Source organism: Leishmania braziliensis, chromosome 29 (genome assembly GCF_000002845.2).
Source record: "Leishmania braziliensis MHOM/BR/75/M2904 complete genome, chromosome 29".
NCBI lineage: Eukaryota > Euglenozoa > Kinetoplastea > Trypanosomatida > Trypanosomatidae > Leishmania > Leishmania braziliensis.
In genome coordinates this window covers 140,962-153,455 of record NC_009321.2, presented here as the reverse complement: position 1 = coordinate 153,455, position 12,494 = coordinate 140,962, and the positions used below count along the sequence as shown (strand labels likewise).

Sequence of the window (12,494 nt, the reverse complement as noted above, 5' to 3'; positions counted from 1 at the left end):
TGCCAAGGGAGCTGACCCGCTCTCGTGGTGCGCAAATGATTGCGCTATTGTTGTTGCCGTTCCATTTCTTTTCCTCCATTTCTTTGCTCTCTCTCTCTCTAGCCGTTAGTGGACACCCCCCTCCTCCTCCCTCCTCAAAAAAAAAAAACCAACGAAAAGGAAAATCTTCTCGCGCTCTGCCGTTAATGCGGGTTGCATCGCACGGCATGCACAGGGGAGAGACACCTGCGTTCATGCGCACCGGTGTCCGTACACGCCCTCACACCTCACGCAAGCACCAGAGGCGTCGCAGCTGACAAGAGGCGAGTGCAGAAGTGGTGGACTGCATGCAGAAAGCCAACACTACAACATGGCGTACTACTCTCTCTGCTTGAATGCGCGTGTATGCGTGGGTGTGTAGATAACGTTCGCTTCTTTACGTATCGTACCGCGTTCTTCGCCCCCCCCCCCCCTCTTTCTTTTTTTTTTCTCGCCTCTATTCATGTGCGCCTCCCCACGAAGCGCCACGCACTCTGCGGTCACTATTTGGTGTTCCTCTGCCTACACCATTAGGCCGTGACACCCTTCCTACGCACTTCATCCTCACCACAACGCTCTCCTTTCCTTTGTTCTTCCTCCCTTCTTTAACAGTTGATGTGTTGCACCGCTGTAGCATCTCAGAACAGCAGGACCGGCACCGTCAGCAGCAGCCTTCAGGCTATTTGGAGAGAGAGGGAGCGTATGCAGCCGGGTGTGCCTTGGTTTCTCTGACTGCGCCTCCACCCTCTTCTCCTTTGGCGCTTCCTCTAAAGCCGCATAGAGAGGCCTACACATACGCGTACGCTCCTTCGGTTTGAAAAACTATGGGCAAACGCGTCAGCGACGAAGCTCTCCAGCGCAACGGCATCGCTGTGCAGAGGATGTTCCAGAGGAACGCCGGTCTGCGCGCACGCACCACAGCCCAGCTCCACCGCGATCGAGATGAGCGCGCCGCCGTACGGGCGGCGGGTGATCGCTGCGGCGGGTGCGGGTCTGCGGGACCGTCGCTTCGGGTGTCCTCTACCTCTGCGGCTGCGCTGGTGGGTGCTGTCGGCGGGGAGGGCGGGGGTCGTCGACCGGAATGGTGCGCCCCTGATTGTCGTGGATCTCTCTCTCGCGCCTCGCTCGATGTATCCACGTACCTCAGCCGCCAGATGGACCTGGCCGAACACATGCGCACTTTGTCTCTTGACCATCAACGGCCTCTGCTGGATTGCGCTGCGCCGCTGGAGGGAGGGGATGGTGCCAGTCGCTCGTGCTTCCTTTTAGAGGTCCAAAAGGCCCGGCATGCTCGCGACATTGACAGACCGCCAGCAGACGCGCGACTAACACCCCATGAAGCGCAAAAAGCTCAGTGGAAGGCGTATCATCACCAGCAGGCGGTGCTGCGTCACGAGCAGACAATTCCACGTCGGCGTGCCGTCGATCCGTACGTGCACCTCACCGGCGCGCAGTTTGGCGCATCCTTGGCGGTGCCAAATGCCTACACAGCAGGCCGACTGGCAGAGCGCAACGGCGGACGGTGGGCACTCGACAACCCGCATCGCCAGCAGCTTTACAAAGGTGAGCCTGTTATGACGCGCATCATGCATGGCGAGTTCTACAGTGAGGGTGCAGCGCGTTACGCTGCCGGTGTGCCGCGCTATGACATACTGGCGAAAAATCGCCGTGACGTGCGAGTGGCGAGTGAGATTAACCGGATGGAGCGGCAGCGGCGCTAGTCTCCCTCGCGCTACTGCGTCTGCTTCAAGTGATGCCGGAGGAGCGTGTGTGGGTGTGTGCACGTGAGCATCATCTCTAAATCCGCCAGCCTTGGCTCTGTGCAAGGCGCACCTAAATTCGTATGTCTGCCCACGTTGGCGTCACCCCCTTTCCTGCACGTGTGCAGACATACGCCTATCCAGGGCATAAGATAGAGGTGCTGTCGTGCTAGATTTGTGCCCCCCCCCCCCCCCCCCCCCCCACTCTCCCTCCCTCCCACCCTCTTAGGGGTAGGGGTGGGGGTACAGTAGATTCATCCGATATATACGGTCATAGAGGATCCGTGGCGCCCATTACATCTCGTGCTTTGGGTTTCTTTACTGTTCTGCGCCTCTCCTTTTTTCCTCCATTAACTACTTCCCTTTCGCATCTCATGTGGAGCACGCGCGTGTATGTGTGTACATGTCTCTCTCTCTGTGTTTGTGGTCGTGTTATGCACCCACTCTCTCGCCTCCCCTCCCCCCAGATGATGCGCACACGCCGCTCAAGATCGAACGAAAAAGCAAGACGCAGGCTCAGGAACCACGCGTGTCTGTGCACTTGGTTGAAGAGAGAGGAGCAGCTGGCGAGACGGGGTGGCACTGCAGTGGCAGCGATAACGAGGCTGACGCTGCCCTGCTGACGTCGGAGAGTATGCTGCTTGCACGTCGCCTTCCGTGGTGACCATGGCCGTCTAATACAAACGCACCTACTCACGCGCAGAGTCATCATGCCTGCACACCTCGCCCACTCATTCTCTTGCCAACATCGCCTCACTTTTTCCACTTTCCTCTTTCTTTTATGCGTTGACCTGCCCTCTTTCGGTGCTGCTGCACATGTCCACCTACCCACGCAAATTTGTCACCACCATCGTAGTGAGGTGCCCCTTTGCCTCCACACGCGCACCGGTTTTCATACACTTGCTCACCCAAACTCATACTCACAGATCGTTTTTCTGCCGCTGCGGACTCGCAGGCAAGCGCATCCGAGCCATCTCTTTTTCTTCCCTTTCCGTTGTTGAGCTTCTCCACCCATACGTGAGCACCATCACTGCGCTCCCTACTTTCCCTGCTCCACTTAGAAGCCCTTGTACCTCTCTCCTCCTCAACCTCTCTGAACCACCTTCATCCTCTCTTGCTCGCTCTCTTTTTCTCTCTTTGTTGCCCCCCCCCCTCCTCCCCTCCTCGTGGTTATCATCGCCTTTCACACCCACACCCACACACACACACACACGTATACACACTCTTGATTTTTCGTTCCTTGTAAAGTCGATTAGTCTCGCCTTTGCCTTCTTTGTCCTTTTCTGTGAAGCAAATCACCACGCAGCCCCGGCTGCTGCTGTTCTTCTCTTCCGCCTCTTAGATTGGCGAGCTTTCGTTTCCTTTGGCAGCGCCCCCAAAGGGCTGCCGAGAGCAGCTTTCACTAAGAGGCTCAATTCGTGCGACTCTTCTTGCACATTGGCGCTCTGCCACTCCCTTTTCCCCTGCCCTGTTTTCCCCGCTTTGTTTGCTGTTGTTGTTTCCTTCTCAGTGTGCCCTGTGCCGATCATCCCTTAGGAGGTAGTAGGGCGCTTCGCGTGGTGCTGACCACGTATCCACGACTCCCACCCGCGCACATCCCCAACCATGCAGACATGCATTTCTCGTCATCACACGTCAAAGCTGACGTTGATAGGCACGTGTGTGGGCGCGAAGGTGGCCAAGGCTGTGCTGATGTCCGCCGCGGCTGGGAAGCTGACGCCGGAGATTGTGGGCGAGGCGCTCATATCTTCGTCGACGATTCGCGGACACGTGCAGCGAGAGGCGATGCGACTACTCGTCGTTCGCGTCTCCATGCGTACACCGCGCCAGCTGCAGTGGCTGCTGCATATCATCGGCGACTGCGCCGGAGGCCTTTCCGCCACCGATGCGCTGAGTTCTCTAGCGAAGCGCTCCCTCTTTTACCAAGTCACCTCGTTTGGCCTGCACGGCTCGGCGGCCTCGGCGATAACCACGGCCGCGCTACAGGTCGGTATCACCACATGCACCCTTCTCACCAGCAATGCCGCCTTCTGGCGTGACCGGGACAGCCGCATGTCACTTCGGCAATACCGCTACGAGCTTCTCACTTCTCTCTACACAAGTGTCGGCACCGTTGCCGGCGGTGCCGTAGGAGCGGCGCTGGGGTCAATGGTGATACCAGGCATTGGGACTGCGTTTGGATCTGTGCTCTGCTCCGTTGGCGGTGGCTACGTGCCAGGTTATCTGCGAGACAAGAAGGGCCCAGACGACCGGCGTCGTCAGCAGGCGGTGTCGCTTCGTCGCTTCATCCCACTTCAGATGCGCGACGCGTCGGAGGACACCGTGCTCATGTCTGTGGAGGAGCTTACCGAGACACCGCCCATCGCACCAGAAACGACGGCGGTGCAACAGCTCCAGGACCACAGTAGTACCGGCGCGGGAAATGACGGCGCATCGAAGGCCACAGTGGTGGATGCTGAAGAGGGTGGCGTGGAGGAGGAGGAGGAGGACGAGGTAGTATGGCTAGACTTTGTCCGCTCCAAGACACCTGCTACCATTGTGCCAACGGAGCCGTCCACGGATACCGCGGCGCATGCTGATGGAGAGGACGGCAACCAAACGGCGCTCATGCGCAGCTGCCTGCGGTTTAGCCCATCGCTGGCGGTTCTTTCACAGAGGGGGAGCATTCGCGCTGGCTGTGACGGTTCGATGCACTCCCGCGGAGCCTCGTCTTATGAAAGAGACGCCTCTGGTGCTGAGACCTCCACGATTGTCTCTCTCTCCTCCGGTCGCTCGTTGTGCAGCGACGCAGCTGATGCTGTGACTGCAACCACGGCTGCCGAGCGCTTCGAGGGTCGCGCGAGGTACGTGACGGCGTCAGGGGTGGAGGAGCTCCAACAAGAGCTGGAGAAGTACGGTGGGGAAAACGACGTGCTGTTTTTGTTTGCGTAGTGTGTGGGCGTGGGCGGGGGAGACCGACAAGGTGTGCTGAAGCACCCATTACCTCCTCGTGCGCGTGTGGTGCATGCATAGCGTAGAACCGTGCCTGTCATAGGCGAATGTGCAAGTGTATGTATGTGTCTCTGTGTGTGACAAGCCGCTTGTACGCGATGCCGGCATACGTTCCCCCCCCCCCCACACGCACGCATGCACGAGACTTGCCACCTTGTATATATGCGTATTGCTTTCCTTTACTTTGAGGGGCTTTCTTCTTGATCCCTTGCCTACAAAAAGGATAGAGGGGCCGCGGGCGTACACTGCTGGACGGAGGCGCTTCCTGCTGTTCTTTTGATGCCGACTGATTGACGTACCCGTGCGGGTGGGTGTGTCTCAGCGCGTTTGTGTTTTGTGCTTGCGTTTTTCTTTTTCGAACTCACCATGTTGGGTGGCCACTAGTGCTGTGATGGCGGTGCGTATGCCTGTGTCCCTGTGTGTAGACTGTGTTGTCTGCACTCTTGCACTCGCACTCTCGTGTGTGTGTGTGTGTGTGTGTGTGTACCTGTCTGTCTGTCTGCCTGTCTGCCATCTCTTTTGGTGCCGTGCGTGGATGAAGGCCCCCTTCTGCTCCTCTTCTCGCTTGCGGCGCTCCGATCCTCTCACGCGCATTTCTTCAGTTTCTCTGCGCTTTCCTATGCGACGGTCGCTGCTGCCGTTTTTGTTGTTTGTTGTCGTCTCTCTCTTCTCTTCTGTTCTGTCCGTCCCCCCCCCCTCCCCCCTCTCTCTTTTTCTCTCTTCCACATGGCGGGTCTGCTCATTTGCTCCCCCCCTCTCGCGTATTTCCGTTACCACAGCCCCTTTCCTTTCCTCTTCGTATTCTTCCTGTTTCTTCTGCTCCTGCTGATTTCGTCTCTCCTTCTCATTCTTCCGCTGCGTCCTCATAGAGAGTGTTTTACTGCCAGGAGGGGGAGGGGGGCGGGCCCCCAAAAGATCGACTGCTACGCGTGTGTCTGTGCGTGTTTGTTTTCGCTGGCCACGTCCAGCACTTGAGTAAGAGCAAAGGAGGAGGGCCCTGAGCGACACAGACACTCACGCACACACCAATGGCAGAGCAACATCGTACACAGGAAAGCAACGAAAGAAAAAAAAAGATAAGACACTCAACGCGCCAATTATGGCCACCTCGGGACCTCTGCGGTCCACCGAGTGTTGGGCATTGATGGCGGTGGGGAGCGAAGGGTAAAGAAAGTGGCAGAGAGAGGCCAATCCGCACTTGCACGTGCGCCATCTTTTACGCTTGGGCTCCATTTGTGTCTCTTCCTCCTCTTCTCTTTCCTCGGCTATGCCCCACCCCCTGCGTTACTCTCCCCTGCTTCCTGCACTGACACTGCTGTTCTTTATTTCCTCGTCGGAGCGAGTCCAAAGGCCTGTGAGGAGGTGCTCATGTTATCGCTGAGAGGGCCTCCGTGGGAGGATGGGGTGGATCAATGCACCACTTCCTCGTGTCAGTTTGCAGCGACCTCCTTAAGCTACCGCACCCCATGCTTCTCAGCCGTCCCCACCCAGAGCTGCTGGCTGTGGTGTGCCACGTCTGTCGCCAGGTGATGATGCTCTCTCCCCTTCTTATCTCCTTTGGCCTCCCCTTTTTCCTGCTTTACGCTTTCTTCGCGCGACTTTCCCTCTCGCCTCGACTCGTATGAGCGGTGCACGCACGTGCACATCCACATACTGTGCATCTTCATCGATGCATGACCCCACCCACGCCCACACATGCCCACTCACTAACGGCCACACGTACCATGATGGTGCCGGTGAATGTGTGCGCCTGTGTGTGTGTGTGTGTGGACGAATGACGATTGCCTCCAACACGCCCCGCTCGCCATCACATCATGCGGATGTCCTAAACGTTTTATTTTGGCTTTCTGCAGTCCGGTAGGAATACATATCGGACGGAAAGTAGGCGTAGCACACGTCGCCGCGCCTCCTCGGCTTACCCACTCTCAGCTGAAGACGCACGCACGCACGCTCACGGATTGCGCAATTTTTTTTTTTTCACGCCTTCAGAGCGTATTGCAGAAAAACGGGACGTCTGTGCCTCTCTCTTTTTTTTTCTCTCGGCATCGCACCCACTCACGCGCGAAGCGTCTCAGCACTACCCCTCACCGTCTCTGTGCCCACTTCCCTCCTCCACTCTCCTCATTCCCACCACCACACGCCACAGCGCACCAAAGAGGACATCAGCGCCATCCTCAAGCAATACATTTTCTCCTTCCATCCCCTATTTCTCTCACATTCCTTCTTTTCTCTTTCCTAGTGTTGTCTCGCTCCCCCCCCTCTCTCTCTCTCTCTCGCTTTGTACGTGTTGCTGTTGCGCCTCTGTCTCCGTCATTGCCGTTGACTGTTGTCATTTACACCCTTCTTCACCTCCTCCCTCCTCCTGTTTGGTCTCTTTCGCTTCTTCTTACGCAGCGGTCTGTTGTACTGCTCGTGTTTTCTCCCTTTCAGTTTCCTTTTTCAGAGCTTCGGTCGTGTGCGGCCGACTTCTCGATTTTGGCTTTGGGTGTGGCTTGTGTCTACCCTTTTCGTTTTTCTGTAGAGTGCTGCCCTCTTGCTCGCTCACTCGCTCTGTATTACCCAGACAAACGTGCATCCCCCACTTCGCCTACGTATCCAGACAGACGCACAAAGTATCGAGCAGTACAGCGGCAGTGGGGGGGGGGTACCGTATCCCCTCTCCAAAATTTCCTCCTTCTTCTCGTAGAGTACATTTTTGTGAAGCCAACGTGCGCATTGAAGCGAGCTCAAAAGCCGCACAAGCGAGACGCACACGTATGGAACGTACACACAATACACACCCAAACATTTTAGACCTACACATATCGGGCAAGGGGCCGAGGTGCGATTGACGCCAAGCAAGTCCAGTTTGCAGCTCATCATTAGAGACGGCTGCATCTTTTGACTGCACTCGCCGTCCCTCCCTCCACCAAAGTACGTGCCACTGCGCTCCTCTCTCTCTCTCTCTCTCTCTCTGTGTGTGTGTCCTTCTTCTACTTGTCCTTTGCTCCCCTCACTGTGCACTTCATTTTCTTTTGTTGCTTTCGCCCTTCCCCAGCGCACGCGCCTTCTCACTTTCTCTCTTTCCCGTCACCGCTTTCCGGTTTCCCTAATACCTGGCTTGTGCGTGTGCGCGTGTTTGGGTTCACCATCGTCTCCTTGTCGCTCCGCCCGCGTCTTGTGTTCCTCTTTCCTCTTTTCTTCTTATCTTCGACTCCTCTCGTGTTCATCTGCTGGCGCGCTGCTGGTGTTGGTGCCGCTAAACAAGCCAAGGTTGGTCTCGGAGTATATGCAACTCTCACCCACTGCCCACACACCTCCATCTTATCTTTCTTGCGTCGTCTTCTGGCACTTGTTTGCCTACATCTCCTTCCCCCCCCTCCCTCTCCCGTCTGCTTGCTGCACGCGCAAACGCTGTGAGGAGGGAGAGGTCTGCGAACAATCGAGGGTGTCGGCTTGCATCTCCCTCTCTACGTATCCGCACATCTCACGCATAGGCGTGCTGCGTAGTCCCTCCCGTTTGTTGTCCCCGCTTTGCGCGTGTTTCGCTGCTCTCTTTTCCTTGCAACTCCCTCGAAGCAACCCAGAGAGATACAGGCGCACACCCACATGGAAACGTTGCTGCACCGCTCCTGTGTGCCAGCCACCGCAGCGACCCCCACCGCAGAGTTGTCCTTTCTGGAGAAGTCTAGACATTTCTCACCACACGAGTCTGGTGCCATTCGCATCACGAGCTCGTCTCTGCGAACGTCAGATCTGTCCTCGTTGTGCCTAAACATCGTACCCCAGCGGGAGCGGACGGGTAGCGTGGGAGTCCGGCTCAGCGCCTCGATCATTCACTATAGCCCTGCAAGGATGCTGCCGGAATCCCCCTCACGAGTGGATACGTTAGCGCGCGATGCGGTGAAGAACTGTGAGCAACAGCTAAAGCAAGAGGAAGAGCCCTTTGGTTCCTCGTATCGAGAGGTCGAGGAACGGCGCGCCTCAAAGGCTCTAGCCCCCAGTGGCGTGAGCGACGCAAGCGCCACTGAGGACGGAGCCCGCACCCGTGGAGCAGAGCTCGTGGGAGACAGTGACGACGAGGATGTGTACAACTCGCGCATTGCGCGGAGAATCCGCGCCTTTCTCGAGAGCATTAGGGAGGAGGACTTTACGCTCAATCCCCCACCGGTAGACGCGACGGACATGGAGGCTAACGGTGAGTATGTAGATGAGGAGACGCTGCGCCAGCAGCGACTAGAGCGGATGACGGTTGATGAAATGCGCAGCATCACATCGGAGGCGCAGCGAGAGCTCCTGATTTCCCTCTACGACGCCATCACGCTGGAGACGGACTTGATGGAGATCAGCGAGGATGTTTCCGTGCTCAAGCGGGCTGTCGGCCAGAGAGACGAGGTCATTGAGATGCTGAAGATGCAGCTCAGCACGGCGGATGAATACAATGAGGAGCTGCACAACGCCAAGAAGGAGGCGTTGCGCAAGCTCAGCGATGCGAAGACGGAAATGGCATTGCTTAGCCAGCGTAATGCAAAGTTGTCGAAGCTACTACAAGAAAGGGAGGAGGAGCTGCAGCTGAGTCTTCTGGGCGGTACCAACACCTTGGCTGGCGCGTTGCTACCAGCACCGGAGCGCAGAGATGAGGGCACCATCACAACCGAGGCACCACGCTCGGTTGTGACCGCGGATTCGGCCAGTGTCGGGGTGTTCAACAAGGGCAGCTGCTCCACCCTCTCATCCCCGACGCAGCACCGACTACACGAGCTGGAGGAGATGCTCTGGAAGCTACAGTGTCTCCGTGACGTGCTTCACTCCAAGGAAAAGGCGAAGGATGATCTAGATCAGCAGGTATGGCAGTTGGCGATGAGCGTCAAGGGGTCTCGGGCTGCAGCGGCAAGCAGTGCTTCTCCAAACGGTGGTGATGGCTTCTGTCAGCTGCAAGGAGTGAGTGACGCCTCCACTGAAGTGGGGTGCATGCCGCGATGTCGGTGTAAAGAGGCTGCAGGCTGCGCTGACTCTCTCGAAGAGGCGCAGATTCTGCGGGTGAAGGTGTTGGCGCAGGGGGCGAACACCAGGGGAGCCAAAACCCGTGGGGTGAGCCGCCGCGAAATCGCCACGAAGACCGAGATAGCCTCCCAGAAACAGTTGGTGGGGTCGTCCGGTCTGGTTTCCACAAGTACGACGGCACCACCGGGGCAGGGCGGCAGTTGTGGCTGTGGCGCACCCGCGGGCGCTAACCTAGCGCTGCTTCAGCGGCAGCTTGACCGCGCCCAGGCGGACGCAAGACGTCTCGAAAGCGAGCTGCGCGCAGAGCGTGAGAAGTCGCAGAGACAGAGCGTGACTGAGAAAAAACTGCTGGAGAATGTTACCAGTCTCGCCCAGCAACTACGTGCTCGCGAGGCGCTCGATCGCGAGACACGCCGGCAGCGTCGGGCTCAGCAGAGCGGTACGCGGGGCGACGACGGTGGCGCGGCGGAGGGGCGCCGGACTTTGTTTTATCCCAGTCGCTTCAGTCTTGGTGACCGTGCTGGCGTGCGGCGCGAGGCGAGCGCAGTCGCGGAGGACGTTCACGATGGAGCCGTCTCGACATGGGCTCCGTGCAGTGTGAACCGAGTATCCGGTGACGTTGGTGTGGGTGCTGCAGCGGTGACTTCCAGGACGAGCCACGCGAGCTCACCAGAGCTTCGCCGGCGCAGAGAGTCGATCTTTGCGTCGCTGCGTGACGCTCACACGACTTAGGGCGAGCGCCACTCTTCCCCTGTTCAAAGTGACACCTCGCAGCTCAGACTGGCAGGCGACCTTTTTCTCCAGCCTTCCTCTTTCCTCCTCGCACGACGCAGCGGCGGCCGCGCTGGAGGCAAGCGGCAGCTTGAGAGATACCCGCCTCGGGTACGCCACGCGGCTGGGCGAGTGTCTCTCTCTTCGTAACACCTACGTTGCTTGACAAGATCCTTGCACCTCCTTCTGAAGGCGGTGTGGCGCCTCTGCTGTCGGTCTCGCTTCTCCCAGTGGGTCGCCGGTCGGCACCGAGTATGCTCTAGTAGCGCGGCGGCGGCCGTTGTCACGCATTGTTGGTGCTTAAAGAAGATTTGAAGAATACAGGGGCCTAACGCCATATCGAGTAGAGGACTGATACGAGAGAGAGAGAGGAAGGCGGGAGATGTGCTTCTCCTCCTCTCCAACCTCTTTCGTCCAGTTTCCTATTTGTTTTTCTTTACCTATGGCTCTGGATGCCACTGCTCGCTGTTTTTCTCGCCGCTAGTGTGTGCACATGTGTGTAGGTGTGCCTTCCTTCCTTCCCCCCTCTCTTACGTAGTTAGGCCTTTCTCCTTCCCCTCTCATTTCTTCTTTTTTGTTTCACCGGTGTTGTCTCCAATCAGTGCACCTCCAAGTGCGTTGTTGTGTCTTCCCGTCTCTCTCTCTTTTTGCTTCTTCTCCGTCTCCCTTTTCTCGCATAGTGACAGCTACTCTCCGCACCTCACGTCTTCCCGCAGTGTTCGGGCGTGTGCGTGCTTTGCTTCTCACTGACTGTGTGCGCAAGATCCCTCTGCATGCGTCTCTCTCTCGTTGTGGTTGTGTGCGTGCGGGTAGGCGAAGACACCTTGACTAGCGCATGTGAGGCGTACGTGTGTATGTGTGTGAGCGGCCGCGGCGTGTGCGTGTGTGTGTGTGGGGAGGTGGTGGCGGTGGCGGTGAGCGCACCGCATTGGCCGTCGCGATGTTGTGCACTTTTTTCCCATTTAATCATGTGCACCTACTTCTCTTGTCTTTTCGTATGCCATATAACCATCACTACCATCACCCCCTTCCGCTCTCTCCCCTCCCTTCCCTCTTCGTCTCTGTTCGCCATCTCTAGCTGAGTACGGTGTCACACAGATGTGCACACGTACTCTGCGTGCGCCCTGTTCCGCTCATTTTGTTCTTCCCCCCTTTTCTTTCGCTCTGCTGCAGCTCCCCGCTTGCTTGCCTGACCATCCCCCCCTCGCCGCCGCCTTCCCTTTTCTGTCTTTGTCGTCCTCATTCCTCGTGGCTCCTGCCTTGGTGGTGTCTCACGTGCTTGTCGAGCGGGTAGTCGTTTGAAGGGGGGGGGGAGTAGACTACAATTTATTTCTCTCTTTTTCATGCGTTCGCGTCAGCCATCGCTGTTGACCTGTGGATGGCTGCTTAACACTCCATTCTCTTGTTGGCGTGCCCATTGGGACCCGCAGAGAAGTGGCAGTCACCTCTTCGACCCACTCTGGGTAGATGCACGCGCGGTCTGGTGGGGGTGCGCTAGAAGGTGTGTGATCTGCAGCGAGATGTGCGAGTGGTACCTTCGATGCTGTTTTTCCCTCTTTATGTCGTTTGTTTCCTCTCCCTCACTTCTCCCACATACTTTGAGGGGCCCAAGGCCACCCGCGCTTCCCTCCTTTTCCTTCTCTCTGCTCCTCCTCCCATGCGTGGTGTGGTTACGGCTGATGGTCGCGTACTTGTCTCGCTCCGTTCTCTTTTGCTGCCGTTGAGATGCTCTTCTAACGCTGTCGTTGCTTTGCTTATTTTCTCTCTCTCGTGCGCGCGTGTGTGCGCGTTTTGAGGGCGTTACTCCCCCCTTGTGGTTTTCTCGCTCTCCTTTGCCGTCTTCTCCTACTCGTGACGGGGGCTTTTGGTCGTCGTTTTGTCGTCTCTTTCCCCTCGTTTTGTCCGTTCTCTGGCTCTCCCTTCTTGTCCACTTCTCAACACACGCCGCCGCCGCTGTTGTTCTGGTAGTCC

The 12,494-nt window shown here is 57.5% G+C and overlaps 3 protein-coding genes across 3 annotated transcripts; all 3 read left to right on the top strand.

Moving 5' to 3' along the window:
• Window positions 1-842: 842 nt before the first annotated feature.
• Window positions 843-1,739, top strand: LBRM_29_0420 (conserved hypothetical protein; the record flags this gene model as incomplete). The annotated part of the gene is made up of 1 exon (XM_001566340.1): window positions 843-1,739. One exon carries the CDS (start codon window positions 843-845, stop codon window positions 1,737-1,739), a length of 897 nt encoding a protein of 298 aa, XP_001566390.1.
• Window positions 1,740-3,383: 1,644 nt separating this feature from the next.
• On the top strand, window positions 3,384-4,709 carry LBRM_29_0410 (conserved hypothetical protein; the record flags this gene model as incomplete). Its single annotated transcript, XM_001566339.2, has 1 exon — window positions 3,384-4,709. The coding sequence occupies one exon, from the start codon at window positions 3,384-3,386 to the stop codon at window positions 4,707-4,709; it is 1,326 nt and encodes a 441-aa protein (XP_001566389.1).
• Window positions 4,710-8,357: 3,648 nt separating this feature from the next.
• On the top strand, window positions 8,358-10,484 carry LBRM_29_0400 (conserved hypothetical protein; the record flags this gene model as incomplete). The annotated part of the gene is made up of 1 exon (XM_001566338.1): window positions 8,358-10,484. One exon carries the CDS (start codon window positions 8,358-8,360, stop codon window positions 10,482-10,484), a length of 2,127 nt encoding a protein of 708 aa, XP_001566388.1.
• Window positions 10,485-12,494: the final 2,010 nt, after the last annotated feature.